This window comes from Phoca vitulina, unplaced genomic scaffold (assembly GCF_004348235.1).
Source record: "Phoca vitulina isolate PV1807 unplaced genomic scaffold, GSC_HSeal_1.0 scaffold9, whole genome shotgun sequence".
NCBI classification, from domain to species: domain Eukaryota; kingdom Metazoa; phylum Chordata; class Mammalia; order Carnivora; family Phocidae; genus Phoca; species Phoca vitulina.
In genome coordinates this window covers 44,909,135-44,933,409 of record NW_022589712.1, presented here as the reverse complement: position 1 = coordinate 44,933,409, position 24,275 = coordinate 44,909,135, and the positions used below count along the sequence as shown (strand labels likewise).

At 38.9% G+C, this 24,275-nt stretch overlaps 1 protein-coding gene across 1 annotated transcript; it reads left to right on the top strand.

Annotated features, from left to right (window-relative positions):
* Window positions 1–9,498: 9,498 nt before the first annotated feature.
* On the top strand, window positions 9,499–23,473 carry RSPH4A (radial spoke head component 4A). The gene is made up of 6 exons (XM_032408005.1): window positions 9,499–10,354; window positions 11,743–11,977; window positions 16,416–17,156; window positions 18,272–18,422; window positions 19,505–19,622; window positions 21,929–23,473. The coding sequence occupies exons 1-6, from the start codon at window positions 9,675–9,677 to the stop codon at window positions 22,170–22,172; spliced, it is 2,169 nt and encodes a 722-aa protein (XP_032263896.1). The 5' UTR covers window positions 9,499–9,674; the 3' UTR covers window positions 22,173–23,473.
* Window positions 23,474–24,275: the final 802 nt, after the last annotated feature.

Genomic DNA, 24,275 nt, shown 5'->3' with positions numbered 1-24,275 from the left:
AGCGTCAGGAAAGGGTCCCAACTGAGTCTGTAAAGGGTGGATTTACCCAGGATGGGTGGCTCTTGCCAACTGTGCCACACACTGGGAACAGAGACCTCAGAGGAGACAGAGTGGAAAAGGTTAGAGGAAAGGGGTCCTTCGTCCTCATGGGCATGGATAGTCTGACCTGTTGGCCCTCAGACCTTCCAAACACACTGGGGAGCTGCCCTGGCCAGAGATCTTCAGTTGCCTGAGGAGTACTAGGGTTGGCTGCCGAAGGGCCAGAAGAGAAAGAAGAAGGAGAGCAGGATCCCTCCAAATGGCAAGAGGGGAAATTTCTCACCCTTTTGGGCAAGGGCGGTCCAGCAGATTCCCCCAGGGGCTTCAAGTCTCCACTGAGGAGCAATCTTGGCTGGGGGTCATCAGTTCCCAAAGTATTAGAGTGCATCCACTAATGGAAAGTCCTGAGAAGTCCCTGAGGCTTTTCTACGGAAAGAGTTAAGGTTCCTATATCTATATTAACTTTCTGTATTTGCATGCAAAGTCTTTAATTGTCACCATGGTTAAGTGGATAACTGAGTATTGTTTCACAATGACCTAGGATCCTATTTGACCAAGTATTTTAAAGCCTTTTGCATATTTTTTAACAAGATTCCCCAAATCTACTTATCACTTGTAATTCCAATTATTATCTTAAAATGTCGTGTGTCTCAAAAATAACCAAACTTTCTTGTCAATTCAGAAAATCCAGGGAGAATTCCAGGCCAGCAGAAGGTCCCCGTGTGGGCCACCAAATGTGGGGTGTCTTGATTGGGTGGGGGCCGGTGGCACAGGTGTGAAAGAAGTCACCCCGGGCAGAACACAGGGGATAGAAGTTTATTGAATACACTGTAAGGGAGCAGCGAACAGGACAGCAGAGGAGGGACTGTGATGAGGTTGGGGGCGGGGGGCCTATAGTTATAGGGTGTAGTGAGGAAGTATGGGAATGTAGGCAATTTTCCCTTTTTTGGTAATCTCGGGAATGGTGCTTGGTTGTAAGTAGCCTATTGTTGGTTAGGGCCTATGACTTAATGAGCCTGTTCGCATCAGCTCCAGTGGTCGCTGTGGGCCCTTTGGCTCTGCTCCAGTTTCCATTGCTCAAGCCTATTGCCTAAAAGCGGCCTCTACAAATAGCTTATGTCATCTCTCTTACAAAATTTGTTGACAATAATTTGGTATGATGAAACTTTTACTTAAAAATAGCTTCCAAAATCTTTCTGTTTTAACTTGAAACTTGATAGAATTTTGCTAAATTAATTTAGCAAATTTTTTTTGTATTAAATGTATTAAATGTCTAGATCATTTTTAAATAAGATAAAATAATGAAACATTAATATCTGAACATAGGCTTATCTACATTTGGCTCTATTACAAAGAAACTAAAGATAATATTTGGATCTGTTTGTGAACACATTTTATGCTTTATTGAAAGATTATACTATAAAAAAGCACATATTTCTAGAAGTCATAAAAAGTATTTATCAGTTTGCCAATTCACAGAATGCTAATGTAAAAGCTCACAAACTGTTTACTTCTTAGTTAAGGTTTCTAAAAGTTAAGAACTTTAATAAATTTAATTAAAACTACTAAAAATAAGGGAAATATTTCAGTATGCAAAAAATAAAAATAAAATAAAACAAAAGTAGGATGAATGGAAAAATGAATGGAAATTCATTTTTGTTGAGGAAAAATAAAGTAATTTTGTCCTATAGTGAGCTGGTTATTTGAAGATGGGATACTTAGGACAAAATTAAAATGGAAAAAGAAACTTGAGAAGATCTGTGGAAAAGAAATCATTAAAAAGGAATTTTAACGTGTGGTCAAGCTGGCTAAGATTAAAATGAATTTATTTTAAAATAAAAGTACGCTGTTGCAAAATTAGAATTTGGGATGCTTTTAAAAAGACCAAGTTTCTTGGGCCCTTGGTCTGCTGTTGATAAAAGATTGTAAAAGGTTTTTTCTAAAAAATGGCTTTGGCAGTTTTTTGATTAATTAAAACTGAGGATTTTCTACTGAAAGAGTTAAGCTTCCTATATCTATATTAACTTTCTGTATTTGCACGCAAAGTCTTTAATTGTCACCATGGTTAAGTGGATAACTGAGTATTGTTTCACAGACTTATGATCCTATATGACCAAGTATTTTAAAGCCTTTTGAATATTTTTAACAAGATTCCCCAAATCTACTTATCACTTATAATTCCAGTTATTATCTTAAAATGTAGTGTGTCTCAAAAATAACCAAACTTTCTTGTCAATTCCATTGCAGTGAATTCTCTTTAGATCTTTAACAATGGACAATAAAATCTATAAAGATTGTGGCACATGTGGGTAAAGTATATTCTGCTTCTACAAAAAATGGCCCCTCATTACCACATTCTTGCCATCCTGATGTCCCTGTAACATAACAACAGTCTGCTCTTGAATCACAGAAATTAAGATAGGTAAACAATGGCTATAAATTAAATGAACAGTCAGGGCTATGGGAAACCTAGGATGGCCACTTGGTCCTTCCCAGCTCCCTGGCAAAACCATTTTTGGCTTTTGCATTTCTTCACTCACCTTAGTGCATTTAAGAAAAACTAACTTGGTCCTCAGAGGCCTCAGACCTCCTCTCTCTGGACTTTTTGAACATCTGCAGCTGGACTTCATTCAGCTGCCACTTACAATGGGTTATCAAAATGTTGATGTGTTTCCCATTTAGGGTATACCTTCCACAATATCCAGGGACCCACTTCATTGGGCAAATTACATAAGACTTAATGAAAACCTTACAAATTTCTTAAAATTATCACTGTTGATAATCAGGCAAGGTCAACAAAACAAATGAAAAAACTGTACTCAAGCAGAACAAATATTAATTACATAGGACTGATGCAATTAACGAGCTGATGAATATGGATTATAATTTTCATAACTTTTTTCAAAAGTGTTACTGGCTTTTAATCTTTTGTTTTTCCAGATTTAGGGAAATCTTTTCTTTTCTTTTTTTTTAAAGATTTTATTTATTCATTTGAGACACAGAGATACAGAAAGAGGGAGCATGAGTAAGGGGAGAGGCAGAGCTCCAGAGAGGGAGAGGCAGAAGCAGATTCCCCGCTGAGCCAGGAGCCCAATGCGGGACTCGATCCCAGGACCCCGGGATCATGACGCTTAACCATCTGAGCCACCCAGGCACCCTGGGAAATCTTTTCTCTTAAGCTTTCAACAATTTGGTAAGATCAACCTTTGTAAACAAAGATGAAACATTTATCTTTTCCTCTCTACCTGACCCCTCTAGAATTCAAACAATAGTGTTAGTTGTTTACATAAATTCAATGAGAAGTTGTTCCCCTTATCACAGGACACAATTTTTAAAAAACTGGCTACCTTGCCAAGGCTTTAACTAAAACGTTAGTGTTTGCGAGGTAGGTGCATAGACTCAGGTATGACCAGACAGCTTTAAAGAACTATTTGCAAAAATTGGCCTAGTAACCTTGCTTACAAAGTTCCAACAAAGCAATCTTTTAAAAAATTTATATAGCCAATCACTATCTTTGCTGCTTTTATATAAATAAACAGGCCAAGCTTAAACAGATTAGTTTTGTCATGATCTTTGATTTAAAAAGATTGGGGTGGGGCATCTGGGTGGCTCAGTCGTTAAGCGTCCGTCTTCTGCTCAGGTCATGATCCAGGGGTCCTGGGATCAAGCCCCACATCAGGCTCCCTGCTCCGCGGGAAGCCTGCTTCTCCCTCTCCCACTCTCCCTGCTTGTGTTCCCTCTCCCGTTGTGTCTCTCTCTCTGTCAAATAAATAAATAAAATCTTCAAAAAAAAAAAACAAGAATTCCCTTAAAAAAAATAAAAAAACAAACAAATAAAAATAAAAAAATTGGTGTAATTTTAGATAGATAAGTTAGGTTTGTACCTTCATCTATATTAGATTCTAGCCCTATTAATTGTCTTTCAGGTTCTGTTATACACCTGTAAGCTGGACTGGATCCTAAATTCTTTTAGTTTCTTCAAATATCTGGCTTTGACTTTCCAAACTAACATTTCTAATTTTCTCCCACCCTTGTGATTTGAAATCAATAAGAACAATAACTGCCTTAGAATCTCCTTGGAAGAGACTCTATCAGGTCCTCCTCACTCACTGCCCAAATGGGAGGCAAACTTCAGGGACTCGAGGCTTGGATATACATCTCACAGCTAAAGAAGGCTCTGCCTGGCATCCGGCTCTGTACAAACGCTGGAGACCTCTGAACCAAACTGACTAGGACAATGAAGATGGCACCTAATGTGGACAGCTCACTCAAGACTCTGGACCGGGCCTGTATACTCATGAACATTATTTTGACTCTGCTCTTAATCCATTTCACATTAGATCTGCTTTACAATACTGGTGAACTCCTTAGCTTTTGATAACTCAACATTTCAGACATGCTCAGATTATTGATATTTTTAAAATACTGCCACTCCTTATTTCCTTTCTTAAGTTAATTTCCCTGCTAAAACAGGTCCACCTTATCGATTGAACTACAGTGTATAATGACTCCATAATGTGTGCTTCCTCAGGGTATATTTTTACCTGTATTTGGCAAAAGGACTTACAGGGAACACACTATTTAGGTCCCTGCCGAAGTAAAGGTTGTTGTGCAATTGGATTATTGGTTACACCTATTTCATTTGTATAATCAATCAGATACTTAGCATTGGGCATCCCTTTAAATTTACTTCAGAGACTACAGTGACACACTGGCTTCACGCGTAGTCAAGGGTGATCAGTGACTGCTGGTGTCAACCCCGCGAAGCTGCCAGGTTTGGCAGATTACTTTTCCTTGGGTAGATACTGCCCATAAATGAATACACGAGCAGAAATCTCTCTGAAATCCAGAGGGACATTGTTAAATCTGTTGCTAAAGCAATAGCCATCCAAGAAAAATCTTTGGACTCCCTTGCACAAGTTATATTCGTTAATGGAATTGTTCTTGGTTCCCTCCGAGCTGAACAACGTGGGGTTTGCTCTGGGATAAATACTTCCGGTTGTACTTGGGCAAACAGCTCTGGTGAAGTAGAAATAGAACTATATAAAACCCAGGCACAATCCATGTGGTTAAATCAGTGTCCACTGATTTCTTTTTAGCTGACTGTCCTCAGGAATTGCATCCTGGTTTAGATCAATCCTCCAATTTGGACTCAACATTTTGTTTATTATTGTTATTGGAATTTTTATCATTGTAAAACTTTGTGTGTCCTTTATATAGCTCAATGTTATAAGGATGCCACCCAGGTAATGGTCACTTAGCATTTTGAAATGATTTCTAAAGCGTATGAGATATTCCATGAGGAAGCTCCAGAAACTGCAGAAGATATTTGGCCTTAGGATCTGACGGTAAAGCCTTTCTCTGCTCTGGCACTAACGTTGCTCAAATGTGGCCTAAGGCTCCTAAGACAATCACTTTCCCTCCTACGTGGACACGACACACTGAGAATGAGCCTTCATGGTGACACGGGATCACTGATGCTTGATGGTCGATCAGCAGTGCCTTCCAATGGTTGAGATCTATGAAGCTTTCAGAGAAAGATCTAGATCAAAAAGGGGAAAGGTGAAAAACTGACATGACAATCCATTTTAAAAGGGGGTTGCGGGGCGCCTGGGTGGCTCAGTTGGTTGGGCGACTGCCTTCGGCTCGGGTCATGGTCTCAGGGTCCTGGGATCGAGCCCCGCATCGGGCTCCCTGCTCGGCGGGAATCCTGCTTCTCCCTCTCCCACTCCCCCTGCTTGTGTTCCCTCTCTCACTGTCTCTCTCTCTGTCAAATAAATAAAAAAAAAAAAAAAAAAAAAAAAGGGGGTTGGGATGGCCATTGTAGAGAAACCACCTTACCTGCTTTTGTTTGAACTGGGCCAAAACCTTTGGAGTGGGCAAAACAGCAATTGCTTTTAAGCATTGTTTGACAAGTCAGCAGAACAGACATCTGATCATAAGGCTCATAGTTGCGGACTTTCTGAAGATAAAACCAGCGGTCAATCAACGTATAACCCAAAGTAGCTTACCTTGTTAACACCCACAGAGAACTTCTTCCTTTCTTTGTAACTGAACACAAATCCGTCTGCCATCATTTCACTTATGCATAAGCTATATTTATCCAATAATTATTGTATAAGTATTTTGACCAAACTCTTACCTGTTAGATCAATTAAAAGGAATAAGATTAAAGATTTGATTTTTACCTTCATTTATTCCTTCTCTAACACTTTTCCTTTCCTTGTGTAGATTTGACTTTCTGATCTCTATCATTTTCCTTCTTTCTGAGGAACTTCTTTTAACATTTCTTGCAAGGCAGGTCTGCAGGGAGCAAGTCTTCATCTCAGAAAGTCTTTATATCTCCTTCACTTGTGAAGGATAATTTCATTGGATACGGAATTCCAGATTGGTGGGGTATTCTTTCTTTCAACACTTTGCATATTTCACTTCACTCTCTTGCTTGAATGGTTTCTAAAGAGAAGTCTGATGTAATTTTTAACCTTGTTTCTGTAAAGACAGGTAAAGTGTTTTTTTCCTCTGGCTTCTTTCAAGATTTTGTCTTGCTTTTCTGAAATTTGAATATTATATGCCTAGATACAGATTTTTCAGTATTTATCCTGCATGTTCTCTCTTAGTTTCCTGGATCTGTGGTTTGGTGTCTGTTAGTAATTTTGGAAAATTCTTGGCCATTATTATTACAAATATTTTTTCTGTTCCTTTCTTTTTTACCTTCTGCTATTTCCCTTAAGTGTATTTTACATCTATTGTAATTATCTTACAGCTCTTGGATATTCGGTTCCTTTTTATTTTTAGTTTTTAATTCTTTTTTCTCTTTGCTTTTCAGTTTGAAAAGTTTCTATGAACCTCTCTTCAAACTCACTGATTCTTTCCTCAGCCATGTCCACTAAACTGATGAGACCATTAGATACATTCTTCATTTCTTTTACAGTGATTTTGGTTTCTAGTATTTCCTTTTGATTTTAACAGTTTCCATCTCTCTGCTTAGAGTACTCAGCTGTTTTTCCATGTTGTCCACTTTTTCCATTAAAGCCTTTGGCCTATTTATCATAGTTATTTTAAATTCAGGCTTGATATTTCCAAAATCTCTGCCATATCTGAATCTGGTTCCGATGCTAGTTTTTCCCTTCAGACTATTTATTGTCTTTTAGCATGCATTGTAATTTTTTGTGGAAAGCTGGAAGGATGTATCAGGTAAAAGGAACTGATATACATAGACCCTTAGTGTGAGGTATTATATTTATCTAGCTAAGAGTTAGGCTGTGTTTACTGTTTGCTGCAGCTGTGGTTTCAGAGGATAAAATTTTCTCTAGTGTCCTTGTTTCTGTGTCCTCTGTTGCCTTTGGGTTTCTCCAGAGACTCCTTATTAAATGGATCTCAGGTTTGCAGTTCTTCCGGTGTAACCCCCTGTTGTTATACAGAAGGCCCACTGCCCTGGTGGTAAGGTGTGGAGAAAGGAGAAGCATTCCATAATCCTATAATTAGGTCTCAGTCCTTTGTAAATCCATCCATGTTGCCAGGGTGTGGCCTTCACAAATGTTTCTCAGCTTCCTTTCCCCTCTCCAACCTCCAGTGATATAGAAAGGCTAGAGTGGGCTAGATTTGGGTATCTCCCCTCAGGTCAGTTAGGCTTCAGTAAAAAGCCCAACAAAACCCTTGCAAAAATTAGTTAGGCTCTGGTAAAATAGCTTTCCTGGAGGGCAATCCTTGTTAAGGAGAACAGAGAGCTCTGGGCACTTTTGAGAATGGTTACTTTCCCCTATCCCTCTGCCCAGAGCAGAAGACGCTTTTTCTCTGGTCTTCACGAACCCAGGGAAGCCTCTGGAGGTGAAACTCACTAGGAGTTCATTACCACGGCAGATTGTGATCAATGCTAAGAATGAAAAGTACAGGGTACTATGATAGCACATAATAAGGGAAAATGAAATTGTCCATGGGATCAAGGAAGGTTTTCCTAAGGAAAAGAACTAAGTGGAGGAACAGGGAAAACTTTTCAAGCAAAGGAAATAGCCTCTGCAATTGCTCTGAGGTCAGAAGAAATATGGAACATTTGAGTGAATGAAAGAAAAATCAGGGTAGTCACACAAGGGAGAGTGGCTCCAGATGAAAATGGAAAGGTAAGTAGGCCAGGAGCTTTGATAGTTATTCTAAGAATGAGAAGCAACTTTAGGATTACTAGAGTCAGAGTCTAGATAGATGTTTGGGCTGGAAATAAAGCAGGAAAAATAAAGGACGTTTTCTTAGGTGTTTCTTTCAGTTGCTCTTCTCCCCTAATTTATCACTCTAGTTTTTCTTTCATTTTTTGAGTCTATTCCAAGGGTTCTAATCTGGGGAGTCTGACTTCAAGGAGTACCTGAACCAGCAGAAATTATATGCAACATTTTGTGTGCAGACACATGTATTCTGTGAAGGATAAAAGGTCCACACTTTTATGGAAGGGTTCCGTAATTCTCCCACCAAATTGGGAGTGGGCGAGAGCTAAGGATTATGTTCTTCCATGAAGTTAAAATTAATGACCAACATCTTGCATAATTGGAAGTTATATCAATGTAAAGTGTCAAAAACCAAGTATTCATTTATTAAAAAAAAGAAATACAGGACAAATGAACATTAAAGTCTAATGAATATACTGTTTATAGTCCAGACCAGATATGGTCCCATCCTTTATAACTTCTTCACGTTGGACACTGAATAATATGAATTAGGTGATAGTCACAACCTTAAATATTGCAGAATTATGAATTCACATTTATATTATCAAAAATGATTATATTACACCAATATAGTTTTAGGGTTAATTTGAACTTCAATCATTAGAAAACAGGTAACCCATGAGTTGTGTTATTTATATAGGATAACCTTCTACATTGCCTTCACCTTCAAGGTAATATGCTGCCTACTCATCTGGCAGATTCCATGAGCCGGGGAAGAATAAAAATCAGGACTTCCTTGTTTATCCTCTAAAAGTCTCTCGAGTTTGGATGGCGCAGATGAGAAATCTCTGCCTTCTAAGTGTGAGTCTTGGACTCTCTGGTCTGCACACTGCCATCTCATTCGCACGTACAGCCCCGGATTCCCAAGGTCTGTCTGTCTGTGTCTCTGTCGCACCAAACACACACACACACGCACACGCACACGCTCACTCACTCACTCACTCGCTCTGTAAATGCATTATCTCTCCACTAAATGCATGACTCACCCCTTTCCGCGCACCTTGAATCAAAACTATCAGACCCTGAATGTTTTCCCGCGCTGGATCGCGACTCTCCCGGCTCCTCCTCCTTTGTTTCTGTTCTCGCGGCGCCGGACCAGTTCTCAGGTTTCCAACCACGACTGGTCAACTGGAGGCCCGATTGGCTGCGGTAGGAAGAGGAGCAGAGACCTCACCAAATCACAAATCTAGGATTTTCGTTTTACTTGGTCTCCTCCCTAGAATCCTGGCCACAGGTGTGCGTGGTTTCCCTTCGAGGAACCCTTGCCTGGGGTTGCTATGGAGATAGGACGCTGCAACTTGCCGAGCCGCCTGGACCCAGAAACCGCTTAGCCGACCTCAGCAAAGCGACTGCCTTGTGTTGCCTCTTTCCATATCTGCACTTCCCCTTCATCCAGAACTTTGTTTTTTCTTGACTCCTTCCATGGAAGACTTGGAATCCCTGAAGCAAGAAAAAGAAAACCAAGAACCGGGAGAAGCAGGGCGGCCATGGGAAGAAATAGCAGCTTCTTCCCAAGATCCCGAGTCTGCGTTATCTGAGCCCCTGGAGTCGGAGCAGTGGCCGGAAACTGGACCCCAACCCAGAAGCAGCCTTCCTCAGAGCCCACTGTCTAGATCCAGCACTCCTCTGGATGACCTCACGGGACCAGGTGCATCATCTCCACCTTCCCCTCCTCAGGAGGACTCTTCCACTCCGTCAACCCTGGCTCTGGCCGGACAGGAGCTTGCGACCCCGTGGCAGTCAGACAAAACCACTGTGAATGTGAATCCCAAAGCTGGGACACCTCGCTCCCACCATTTGGAACAATCATCTGATAAAGGAGAATCGACTGCTCCTCAAACATGCCAATCAGAGGGAAACACCTTTCAACAGTCTCAGCAAACCAAACGTCTCCTGTATGGACCAGAAGATATGAGCGATAACAACTCTGAACAAAAAGAGCTGAGATTTAACGTTTTTCAGGAGGAGGACTCAAACAGTAACTATGATCTGGATCACGCTGAGCCTGGGGTCTCTGAAGTGGCCCCCAGCCTGCTTGAGATTGCCATTCAGAGTGCTAAGGCCTACCTGCTGAAGACCAGTAGCAAGTCTGGCTTAAATTTGTAAGTCTTAAAGGGAAAAAGGAGGGAGGAGAATTTGGCAAAGAAAAGGGGGTGTGAGTATCTTTGTGTGAGAGTGTGTTTCTGTGGGTGAATGGAAATATATTTGAGGGGCGCCTGGGTGGCTCAGTCGTTAAGTGTCTGCCTTAGGCTCAGGTCATGATGCCAGAGTCTTGGGATCGAGCCCCGCTTTGGGATCCCTGCTCAGCGGGAAGCCTGCTTCTCCCTCTCTCTCCTCTCCCCCCCCCCCCCCGGGGTGTTTCCTCTCTGGCTGTCTCTGTCAAATAAATAAATAAAACTTAAAAAAAAAAAAAAGAAATATATTTGAAAAGTCTGCATTAGTAGGAGAGAGTTAGTGGCTTAATAACTCTTTGCATCACAGAACTCAAAATAGGTCTTTGGTGGGGATTCTTTTAACTTCTTTAAAGACCCTTGGCACACAGAAATAAAACCTAGGAATTATGGAATGGTTTAAAAGAGATCATGAAGATAGTGAAGTCCTGATTTGAGCACTGGATGTTCTGCATCCTGAAAAACCCCTCAGTCTGGGGCAAACTAGGAGAATTGGTCACAGTAATTTTAAGGTCTGAAGAATTTTTTAAATTAATATTTAATGTGAGAAATCTTCCAGAAACCCTGAGATTGACAATTCAAAAGATTTTTTCTAAAGCCCTGTTTTAAACTACAATTAACTAAGTTTCAAGGATGTGATTTATACTCAGTAGTGGATTCTACTTGAATTTGTCATATAAACTTATTGTCATAATTCTCTGGGTTAAATAACAAGCATGAATTTACAAACTGTGTTAAAATTCCAGAATAACTCATTATAAATACTTGAGAGTTCACTAACAATTTAAAACTGAACACAAAACATCAAAATGGAAAAATTTCCTTTACTGAATTATTTTGGAACTGACATTACTTAAATATCTAAATTTTATTTTATTGCCAAATGCTAAGTCTCTGAGATCATAAATTAATATCTTCTATAATATTCACTATTATCTTCTAAGTACTTTAGAGCCTGCATTTAAAAACTGTTCAGTAACAGATGACTTTAACTCTCTTATATGCAGACCTTATTTTGATAGTCATGAAAAATATTTTTTTGTTGTAACTAAAACAGTCTTTTACTAAAATACAAGCTCTGATATTGGTTTTACTCTATTGAATAAAAAGCCTACAAAAAGAATTTCATCCTCTTTTTTTGCCATTCTATTAAAACAAATTATTAAATCTTCCAAATTAAAAAAGCTATAAATATGAATTAAAATCTAATAAACATATTTTATAATTTGACACAAAGGCATTTTCAGGTTGAAACATGCAATGCTTGTTCGAACGTTGTTTGACATGGATATTATCTGGAATTTTCTCTTTTCGGGTAGATATGATCATCTTTCTGATATGCTGACCAAGGTCTTAGATGAGCGTCCTGAAAATGCTGTGGACATCATTGAAAGTATCAGCCAAGATGTGAAGATGGCACATTTTAGGAAAAAATTAGATACACTCCAAAATGAGAATGAGATGCTTCCAATATATGAAATAGCAGAGAAGCAAAAGGCTCTTTTTCTCCACGGAAATTTGGAAGGAGCTGACCAAGAACTGGAAGATGAAATAGTAAGTCAAGTCTATAAATTTGAATAGTTTGATCTTAAGGTTTTATTTGAGATGAGTGGGTGTGGCTTGAAATTCTTATCTGCTGTCTTTTATAGTTTCCTAAATAGTACTTGCAATCTCATTTCACACCATTCATATCCATGTTTAGGGTTTCTTATTTTTTTTACATTGTGTTTTAATATTTCATAGGCGTGGTTGTTTGTTATATGTTTGTGGGGTTGAGCGCCTTGATATCAGAGAAAATGATTCACCTTTTATATTCTCCAAAGTACCTGATATAGATGTGGGTCTAAAGCTGTTTCTTATTAAATATTTATTGAATCAATGAATTGTCAGATAGTTAAAAGTTGGGCTTTAAAACAAGTTGCTTATTTGCCCCTTTAATTTACTAGAATAATTAGAAGTACCTTTAATGTTATTTGCATTATTTTCCAAGGCAACTTCCTCATATTATGTCTTGATATTATGCATTTTACATCAATGGGACATAATATAAGAGGAGAGGGATAAAATATTTATTTTAATCACTATAGACAAAGTGTTGAAAATATTTACAGAGAAAGCTGGTGTCAGAGATAAAAAACTATCATTCAAGAATAAAATTAGTTGTACCACAGAAATTTTTGCTCCAAATATTTTTAAAATAGCATCAAGTATTCTGTTTCCTGAATACCTGCATGCTTGTAATTTATACTACTGAGTGATTTATACTATACGTCTACTGAGCTTCCATGCTGTGTTACCACTAGACTACTTAAAAGCTGTCTGTGTACTTGCAAATTTGATGTTTGGTCTAAGATATTTTCAGAAAAAGGTGGAGAGTTCAGTCAAGAAAAACATAGGAGAGTGGGGATCTAGACAGCAGCTTCATCTTCTAGGGCTCTGCAAGCTTTGTGGGGAGACCGACCTGACACAGTGGGATACGGAGTGCTCAGAAGGCGCAGGTGATAGTTGTCAAGGAGTTGACATTGGCTGAACCCTTTCTGAAAATATCTTACTCTAAACATGCGGTTAAATAGCCACACACAGTGATGACGAGTCTGGGGGCAATCAGTGTGTGGGGATCAGGCAGATAGGCAGACACCCTCAGGGAGGAGTTTATCAAAGAGAAGTCACACTCCAGTATAGGAATGGAGTTTTGGGCCCTCTCTAGGCATGGTCTGACATGGTAGGGATCTGCATCCTAAAAACTAGGAGTGAGAACACAAATAAGATGTTTTGGTCCTGGAACTTGAACCCCCTAGCCAGATTTCATAAATTCTTCCTAATGAGGAGTACGATTTAGAGCCAGGAAGAGCTGAGCCATCAGATGAAGATTCAAAGTTCTACCTCAGACAGTAGAAAGATGCAGCAACAGGAAGACACATAGCTCTTGGAAGCGTTGAAATATGAGCTTTGTGACCAACTCTGTCTCAGACTTAAGACTTAGAGTGTTCATGTTTCTATTCCTGTCTTTGACCGCATGAGAATTCCTGTTCCTAGTTTTTAGCTTTCATTTATTCATTCACCCATTGATTCACACTGTGACTACCTACCGCATGCCAGCTACACATGAAAAAAAATATACACATGAAATGAAATACACATAAAAAAGACTTTTCTGACTTTAAGTTGCTCACGTCTAGTGAAAGAAGCAAAAAAGCCTATAAAACTATTTGATTAGCACAATAATAGAGATAGCATCGTTTGGTGGGAAAAACAGGAGCTTGGAACTAGAATCCTAGCTCAATCACTTACTTGCTGTGTGACTGTGAGTAAGTGATTTAACCTTTTCAAGCCTCAGGGATAATCACATGGCAACAACTCAAGAGGTAGAGTACTATATATGAAGGGTTTGGCACATACTGGGAATTTAATGGATAGTAGCAATTGTTATATTGTTTTGACAAGCTATGAAACCGAATGGAGCAATAAATAACTCCACTATTGGGAATTGGGCAAGACTTTGTACTGGAGGTGATATTTCACTTGGGTCATGAAGGACAAGTAGAAGTTCACAAGATAAAGACTATAAGGAATAAATTCTGAGCAAAAAGAACAATACAAAGTCAGGAGACATTATGCAGTGTTTGGGGAAGTGAACATGGATTTGAGGGAATGATAGAAACAAAGCAAACAAGGTGTTTAAGCCAGCCTGCTCTTGTGCATTGATAAGAAATTTCTTTTTTCTATATGATGGGAAGTCAATAGAAGCTTTTCATAGAAAATAGCAATGGTCTGACTTTTGGTTTAGAAAGGTAACTCTGGTAATAACATGGAGGAGAATGAAAGAAGAAAGATTGGAACAGGGGCAAGGAGAGCATTCGAAGCCTTCTGTGCCAGGACAAGGAGTCAGGACGGAGACTAGTATGGTAGAAATGAGCTAATGAGGAAGGAATAATGCGAACAACACTTTAGATGGTAGAATCAATAGGACTCTAACTAGTTAAATATGAAAGTCTAGAGAGTCAGAAGAAACAGGATGATGAAATTAATTTGGGAAACTGAGTGAATGGTGATGTTATTGGCAAAGACTGGTAAAAAGAGAAGGTTTTGCAAGAAATATGAATGCAATCTTAATTTGAAGTATATGTAGACTATTCAGCTGAAATTTCTCATAGGTGCCTAGAAACAGGTGTAGAACATGGGAGAAAAGTCAAAGTAAGAGAGCTGGATTTTAAACAACCACATAACACTTGTAGTGTGTGGAAGCACTCTTCTAAGCATAAAGTACTGAATGATGCCTGAAATTTGAGGACATGAATATTTAGGGCTCAATTAAGGAAAAGGAGCCAATTAGAGACTAAGAAGAAATAGTTACAGAGGGCAGAGTAGGATGAAGAGTGAGATCCACTGTGGAAAACAGTAGGGAGTTTCCTCAAAAAATTAAAAATAGAAATGCCATATGATCCAATAATTCCACTACCAGGTATTTACCAAAAGAAAACAAAAACACTAATTTGAAAAGATATATGCATGCTTATGTTAATTGCAACATTATTTAAAATGGTCAAGATATGGAAGCAAGCGAAATGTCCATTGAAAGACAAATGGATAAGGACAAGGGAATATTTCACAGCCATAAAGAAGGATGACACTGTGCTACTTGTGACAGCATGGATAGACCTAGAATGTGTAATGCTAAGTGAAATAAATCAGACAGAGAAAGACAAATACCATATGATTTTACTCATATGTGGAATCTAAAAAACCACAACAAATTTATAAACAAACAAACAAAAAGCAGAATTAGTCCCATAAATTCAGAGAAGAAAGTGATAGTTGCCAGAGGGGAGGGGGGTAGGGGGATGGGCAAAATGGGTGAAGGGGAGTGGGAGACACAGGCTTCCAGTTTTGAAATGAATGTCACAGAAATAAAAGATACAGTGTAGGGAATACAGTTAATGATATTGTAATAGTATTGTATGGTGACAGATGGGAGCTACACTTGTGGTGAGCATGGCATAATGTATAAACTTCACTATGGCTACACCTGAAACAAATGTAACATCGTGTGTCAATACACTCAAATAAAAAAGAAAAAGATAAAGAAAGTGAGTGGTGCAACACATGCCAAAATGAAAGAGATGAGGATTGTAAAAAGTCATCATGCTTATTTTGACACCAAAATTATAATATAAACAAGAGCAGATCACTTGTTAGAACAGCAAAGTGCTCTCAATTCTCCATCTTCAATGTCTAAAATTTGTCTAAATTTATCTAAAATTTGCAAGTGATCCCTATCTTACTTAAAGCTATTCTCTACTTTCTCACAGATGTTTCTTAGGGTCCACTTGAGACTGCTTTTTCACTTCTATTTTTTTTATAAAATCATTTTTTATTTTCTTCCTTATGTTAAATCTAAAAGTATTTATTATAAGTAGGGGCAAACACCTGACTAAATTATGTTTTCAAGGGAAGTCATGTCTGAGCACTTGTTTTATTATATCTTCCTTTTATTTATCCTATATATTACCTTATATAGAGGGCTATATTGATTTTTATTTACCCTAAATATTATCATATGTACATAATAAATACTTATTACTAAGAAAAAATATAGTAATATATACAAACATATATAAACTTTTTCTAAATATATGTAGGGAGATAGATTATATTTTATTATTTCAGGATAGTAAAGGGACCACTGAAATATTTTTTATAAAAAGAAGATGTTGAATTTTTATTATTCATAGTACCTATTAAATTATCCCTAAGATACACACATACAAGGCAACTATTATATTGGTAAGTATAAGACACAATGGTAAAAGTTACATTTATAAGTAATGAGAGAAAAATTGGAATAGAGGAATTGTCAGAGTTTGATCTAAACTTGTAAGAAATGTCGAAGACATGGTGGAGAGAGAAGGTAGAGCTAATACCAAGATGTTGAGAAAGGAAAAGGGAAGCAAGCAGTTTTCTAACATTAACCACAGTGTTTTTGTATCCCCAGGCAGAAAACTCTCTCCCAAATGTAATGGAGTCAGCTTTTTATTTTGAACAAGCTGGAGTTGGTTTGGGCACCGATGAGACTTATCGTGTATTTCTTGCCCTCAAGCAGCTTACTGACACCCACCCAATCCAAAGATGCCGCTTCTGGGGCAAGATCTTGGGTCTGGAAATGAATTATATTGTAGCTGAAGTAGAATTCCGTGAGGGAGAAGATGAAGAGGACATAGAAGACGAAGATGTAACTGAAGAGAGGGACGATGGAGACAGCGAAGCTGATGAAAATGACGAAGAGGAATTACCAAGGACATTTTACAAGACCCCACAGCCTATACCAAAAGAAGAAAGTAGAACAGGGGCCAACAAATATGTGTATTTTGTTTGCAATGAACCAGGAGGACCATGGGTGAAGTTACCATCGGTTACGCCTGCACAAATTGTTATTGCAAGAAAGATCAAGAAATTTTTCACTGGGCATTTAGAGACTCCCATTGTAAGCTACCCACCTTTCCCAGGAAATGAGAGCAATTACTTACGAGCACAAATTGCCAGAATTTCAGCAGGGACCCATGTCAGCCCTCTGGGATTCTATCAGTTTGGTGAAGAGGAAGGAGAGGAGGAGGAAGAGGTAGAAGGCAGGCGAGATAGCTTTGAAGAAAACCCCGATTTTGAAGGCATCCAAGTGATTGATCTCGTGGAATCCCTATCCAATTGGGTTCATCATGTCCAACACATTCTCTCTCAGGTAGGGGTTTTGCAATTCTCAATTGTTCAGCCAATCAGCAAATTTTTGTTAAATTCTCCCTACCATGCACAGATATATACAAAACAAAGTTCTTCAGATCCTACACAAGGAAACCATTGAAAAATCAAATAAAAACACAGAGTACTATGAAACAGCCAGGTAGTGTAGATCTGGGATCTTTGAGCAAATTTTTATTTCCAAATAGAAATAAAATAAATATTTCTATGGAGAATTTGACAAGTTATGTGAGGATTTAGATGAATGTGTGTTGTGAAATTCTATTTTATACATTAAATATAGATAGATGCATTCCCATTTTGGGAACGGTTCTTTTATTCTATTTCTGTAATACATGGAGCTTTTATACCAAGAAAAATAAAATATTATAACAGAAATGAAAACAAGTAGTGCTGGACTGGTACCTCCTCTGCCAGGTGCTCTTACTAGCACTTGATATGTATTATCTCATGTAATCCTCGCAACCGTATGGAAGACTAATATTATCCTGATTTTACAGATGAGGACATTGAGGCAGAGAGTTTAGAAAATGTGAAAAAGGGAATATAGCTAATAAGCAACAGAGTCACATGTGAGTGGGCAGAATGGATCTGGCGTCCATCCTCTTAATTATCCTGCTATACGGCCTCGTGTGCAGGTAGAAAGTCATTACCCTTGGATCTATGGAAGAGGGACTCTTAGACATCTCTGGATAAGAGTTACTTAAATGAGTAATAACCCCAAACCTCCTTACCTAACTTAATATCACATTTAAAAATTTGTTATTGCTACTAATAATAGTACCCTACCACTTTCACGTAAATTATTTGTTACAAATTAGTACAGTGCATCATTTTTTTCACTAAGGTTTTGCTGATTTCAAAATATAAATGCTCTGTAACTTTAAGAAGTTGGCAAATTTATGAAATAAATTGTACCATTTTTTGATTGAAACAAGCTAGATCAAAAACCTAGTACTTGGGATGTTGAATGAATAAGTGATTGATCAAATTCCCATACAGTAGGACCTCCTGCAGATAATTGCTTTAATCCAAATGAATATTCCAATATTTTAAGGTCCTCATTAGATTACTAAATCTTGCAATACTCATTCCCAGGGTCGCTGTAATTGGTTCAATCCCACACAAAAAAGTGAGGAGGAGGAAGAAGAGGAAGATGAAGAAAAAGAAGAAGAAAAAGGAGAAGAGCCTGACTATATGGAACAGGAAGTGGGGCCTCCTCTTTTGACACCAATCTCTGAAGATTTAGGTAATTTTACACAAACTATATAATATACCATGTGTATTATATACATATGTAGATATTATGTATATATAATATAGTATATATAGTATACATATACAATGTAGTATATTTTTATGTATGTACATATAATATACTATATACAGTATACATATATATACTATAGTGTTTTTTTTTTTTTAAGATTTTATTTATTTATTTGAGAGAGAGAGAGAGAGAGAAACAGCATGAGAGGGGATAGGGTCAGAGGGAGAAGCCGGCTCCCCGCCGAGCCGGGAGCCCGATGTGGGACTCGATCCCAGGACTCCGGGATCATGACCTGAGCCGAAGGCAGTTGCTTAACCAACTGAGCCACCCAGGCGCCCTATACTATAATGTTTTTATGCATGTATATATAATATACTGTGTATGCTATATGGTAATAAATGGGAGTTGGAAACCTATAAAAAGTGAACAGGAGCCAAAATTTCATCCCTTTTCCCCTTCATGTGTTTTGGGATAGTGGGGACTAGAGAATATAGCTGGCCTGACCACCAACTCTCTCGGACAGAGGGTGAAGGGGAGATGCGGGGAAGAAATGTAAATTGGTTGCAGCTCTTACGGGAAATGCTGACAGTTGTCTTGCATTCTGCAGACCATAACCTATGGCCATAAACACATGACATAGTCATCTGAGGTACTGTGGGTTTTTTAAGTCTACTCTTGTCCTCCTTAGTCTTGTTTCTTCCTATTCAGTTTTGGAGCAGTTTTGCTTGTAACTCTTGTTCTCTTTCATAATAATAATTTGATCTTTTATTTGGTCATTGAATAATATTCTCTCTACCACATAGTTCTCCTCCCTCTTAATAAAACTTTTCTGTTGCACAGATGGACACACACCTGCACACATACAGGCATATAAATAATCCAATTTTGTTGTTCCACGGTGTTCATAAATTATCCTTCTGCTTTTACGTTAAGCTGCTGATGTTTCATTTTTCTTTATATGTCAAGTATGTGTGTTTTAATATTTGTAAAAAGATCTCTGTTACACAGTAGATCCCTATCTATTTAGGAGTTAAGCTGTTGAATTTCCCTTTGGTTTACAGACATCCAGAATATACCACCTTGGACAACACGGCGGTCCTCAAATCTCATTCCTCAATACGCTATTGCAGTCCTGAGATCCAACCTTTGGCCTGGAGCGTATGCCTTTTCCAATGGCAAGTAAGTATACAAAGCCATTATCATGATTATTTAAGTGCTGGAAATTATAGTTATCGCTGGAATGTTGTTATGTTCCAGTTTTTTTTTTTTTTTTCCTTTTCCCCTCCCTCACCTGCTTCCCCAGGTGAAGCACAAACCTGGGTGAGGCAGTTAGAGTAACCCCACAGTAACAGACAAGGCTGCCCTGGGTGGTTGTTCAGGGCAGCCACTCACAAAAAGCTGGGGTGAGATCCCAGACCAGGATGGGAGGGGGAAAAAAAGAGTATGGGGCAGTCTACCCAGAGTAAGGGGTCGGGAGGAGGGATACCTAGGAAGGTCCAGGCCGTGAGCCAGATGTCACGTTCAGTACTTGTACTTACATCTTCCCCATGAATTCTTATCACAACTCTGGGGAGAGAGGTCCTCCATTTCACAGCTTACAAAATGGGGCTGAGATAAAGAGAGAGCAAGAGGCTGGAGGCAGATGATGAAGTCCCCAGATTCCATAGCGGGTACAATGTCACTGCCTACAACGAGCTTCTTCCTGTTGCCGAGTTGCCCACTGCCAGGGAACCTACACCACCACAATCTGTGAAGCTATTTTCTCACTGGAGTGATTTTCTCAGTGGTGTCTGTTTCTGGAGCCAAGGCTGGTGCCAGGAATGCTCAGGAAGGAGGAAGGGGGTTACTCTTGTTTTAACTCATCTTGGCATGTCAAGTGTGTGTGCTGTAAGATTCAGTCAAGTGACATCTATATTACATAGTAAAGCGTCAAATTTAGAACACTAGAGTAATTCAGACTTCTGTCCTAATATGGTTTTTATTCTGATTATTTCAGTAATAGACTTACTCATTTTCTAGGATTAATGGAGATAGTTCTATGCACTGTTTAGTTTGAATCTCATATAATTTTTGTTGGATATCTTGATGAAAAATAATTTAAAATATGTATTATTTTAGCTATCACTTTCAAGAGAATTAGGATCAAGAGGATACTCAGTGTCCTTTTTTTTTTTTTAAGATTTTATTTATTTATTTGACACAGAGAGACACAGCGAGAGAGGGAACACAAGCAGGGGAGTGGGAGAGGGAGAAGCAGGCTTCCCACGGAGCAAGGAGCCTGATGCGGGGCTCGATCCCAGGACCCTGGGATCATGACCTGAGCTGAAGGTAGACGCTTAATGACTGAGCCACCCAGGCGCCCCGATACTCAGTGTCCTTTTATCCCTCACCCAGAACATACACTTGCATTTGTATTATGCTTCCATTTCTCATCTGGGAACCCAGTGTCAGAAGCTCAGCTAAGCTGGAGAGAGAGCTGAGTGGCCAAATGTGAGAGATGCCATTAAAGTCACAAGCCAAAAATGAATTAAGCTTTTGATCATTTACTGTGACAATATAAGCAAGAGAAAACTCTGACTGCTCCTGTCCCGTTTTCCTTCATGGAATGGCACACCGATGGAAGGCCGGTGGGTCAGTGTAGATGTAGAGGTCATCTCACTGAGGAGTCCCCAGGTATCAGGCTTCTGCAATTTTATGGCCTCAAGGGCCCAGGGAGCTGGTGGAGGGTGGGGGGAAGGGCTAGAAGTGAAAAAGTATCGAGTACTGAGTCAGAGTAGAGAGAAGTGTCTTTAAGGTGCCCCCCTTCCACAACCCCGTAAGGAGGCCTTGGCAGAGGCACCTGAAGACCTTTGCTGAAGGCCTCCGATAAGACCTAGAGTGAAGGCAGCTGTGCTAGGAACTCAACTATGCAAAGAGCATGGCAGGCCGGATGGGTCAGAGTCCTTGACTAGAACTTTCCTTTAGAGACTGCAATGCACTGGCTGGGCATCGAGTTTGGCATGGAAACAGCAGTTTTCCCGCAAGGCCTGCCAGATAAAGCCTAACAACTGCATATTGGGTGGGCCTGAAACACCACACACACGTTTGTAACCAATCACAAGCATCCTCCGCCATACCAACAATTTGCTAGGTTGGCAAGTTTTTAAGTCTTCCTAACTCTAAAGAGGATTAGTAACTTTTTAACTTAGTTGTTTTGTTTTTCCTGAAAATAGCAGTTAAATGATTAAAGATGGTGGTCTAGGTGTAGGGTACATTTTGACAGAGTCTGGCCAGCCTCTTAACCAGCTTAAGCACTTTGGATCACAGTAGTGTCCTGTGGTAGAAGAATCATTGAGGGCTAGTTCATCCCCAGCACTTCAAATGGAGTGTTTTAAAATTATTGGACTATGACACTGAGAGTGACCAGCTTTTACAGAAGAGAAGGATCAACTTTTCTTACTGAAAAATGATATAATGATCATCTACTTCCTTTTCAAACTTTATAGAAAGTTCGAAAATTTCTACATAGGCTGGGGTCATAAATATAGTCCAGACAACTATACACCCCCAGCTCTACCACCAGTTTACCAAGAATACCCCAGTGGAGCCGAAATTACAGAAATGGACGATCCTAGTGTGGAAGAAGAGCAGGCTTTTAAAGCCATACAGGAGAAAGCAGCTGCTCTTCCAGTTGAAGAAATGGAAGAAACTGAGGAAGATGAAGATGAGGAAGATTATGACCAAGAATAGTATCAGCCCAGTCTTGTGTGAGACTGGTACACATACACTGTGTGGACCCGATTTTACATATATAATATGTAGTGTAGAATTACATAAAATTGGCAACTATTCATGTGCAAAATGTCGTTCCTTGAAAATGTCAGGTTTGGAATTTCGTATGTGCAATAGCTAATATGTACTTCTAGAAAGACGCTCGATGGATTTCCCAGAGGCTAAATGACATGTTCTTATATCGCTGTTCTAATGGCCATAGCTAATAGAATAATGTGTATTCTTTAAGAAAAAAAAAGTCTTAGGTTTAATTTCTAATATGGCAAACATGGAAAGATGTAATCCACAAAATCTTCTTGGGGACTTTAATATTTGTCAGTGGGTGCTGGGACCAAAATTATTGATAATCCCTGAATCAGAGCATGTTTTTTTAACCAGTCTGTGATACTATATGCAAATATTGTGTATGTATGTTTGTATGGGGGGTGGGTTGTTTTTTGTTTTGTTTTGTTGAGGACAGGATTTATAATTCTATCACCTGCTCAAAGGCTGGGAACACTCAAAATTTTAACTTGTTACTTGTTACTTCTTAAAAAATGTTCTGTCTGACTCCTTTATCCTATAGAAATTGGTTTGATCTGATTGGGGAAAAATGATCTGCACAGAGATGGCTAGCTGGGATATCCAAAGACTTCAGACTACAGTTTTTCTACTACTGTTTCTCTAAAACTAATTATTATTTCCATTCACTAAAAAAGTATTTTTAAGTCCTCTATGTGCCAGGCACTCTGAGACTACTGTTAAAAAGTAGACATTGCTCCTGAAATCTTAGAGCTTCCATTCAAGAAGGGGAATATGAAAAGAGAAATAGAAAATAGGAACAGATTGCAACTTAGCAGGTATTGTGATAAAAATGTCACAGGGTACCATAGAACAGTGTTTCTCAAAGTCTGTGAAGTACCAATTTAAAAATAAAAATTATAATCCAATGCCATTATTTTTGTAAAATAAAATATCACAGCAATTCTAATTTCTGTAATTATCTTGTCAAGGACTGGCAGTTCTCAGATCACTGATCTATCTACACTTTGAAAAACACTGCTATCAAAAACTTAGAAGGTGCATTTAATCCAGACATGAGCCTTGCAGAAAGCACTTCCAAGAGGTGGAGAACTATGGCATGAAGGGTCCTAGGCAGCATCAACTGTTTTTTTGGCAAAGGATTTTAGGCTGGAAGGAGTAGAACTTTGAGAGTGGTGAGAGATGCGCCTGGAGAGGTAAGCAAGGCCCAGGTTGTGTGGAATGTCTGGACTTTATCCAGAAGCAATGAAGAAGACTCAACCAGGAAGTCACAAAATCACATCTGTATTTCAAAACATTTGGTTTACACGTGGAAGACTGACTGACAGAGGATCAAGACAGGGAGACCAGTTAGGAGATTATTACATTATCTAGATAAAAGGTAATGGTGGCTTGAAACAAGGTAAAGTAGAAACCTGGTTACCTGTCTGAGGGACAGAGTATTAGGAAAGATGGTTTCCAGAATTTTCTAATTGGCAATATTATTCATTCTTGGAGTGCAGCTTTTACTATTTGATGGAGTAGCTAATATTCATAAAACCGTATTCAAGTATGTTCTTCCTTTTTCGTGTTGCTTTTTTGTTGTTGTTGTATAATATCCATTTCCTTATCTACTCTGATTTCCTTTTGAGAAACTGCCTCTGTCCCATGGCAAAGTCTCATGCCAATCAGATGTGGCCTTTCTAGAATCTGAATTTTGAGCAGAGACATCCGACCTCGGCTCCTAACCTGATAGTTCCGCTATGAATCAGATCACATTCTAGCCTCTAGAATTGCCTTTGTTCCAGCACAGTTTCCTAGTTACTGGTGTATTCTCTGAGCTTCTGATAATCTTTCAGTGAATTCCCTTCTGCTCAAATTGGCTGAAGTAGGATTCCTGCCTGCAATCTTACTTGACACATCCAACATGAATCTGAAAGTTTCTTTCCTACAGGACATGTTAAACCCAAAGTTCTAATTCACAGTTGTATGGGTAAGAGTATAAATATTTAACAAAAGCAAATCCCTCTTTTTAGAGCTATACCTGTTAAATATTAAGGT

What these genes read in the sequence shown, in the direction of transcription:
- RSPH4A (XM_032408005.1), top strand. Translation starts at nt 9,675, where the DNA reads ATGGAAGACTTGGAATCCCTGAAGCAAGAAAAAGAAAACCAAGAACCG. An exon ending in AGCAAGTCTGGCTTAAATTT is followed by an intron (nt 10,355 to 11,742) that starts GTAAGTCTTAAA and finishes CTTTTCGGGTAG; the next exon opens with ATATGATCATCTTTCTGATA. An exon ending in ACCAATCTCTGAAGATTTAG is followed by an intron (nt 18,423 to 19,504) that starts GTAATTTTACAC and finishes TTTGGTTTACAG; the next exon opens with ACATCCAGAATATACCACCT.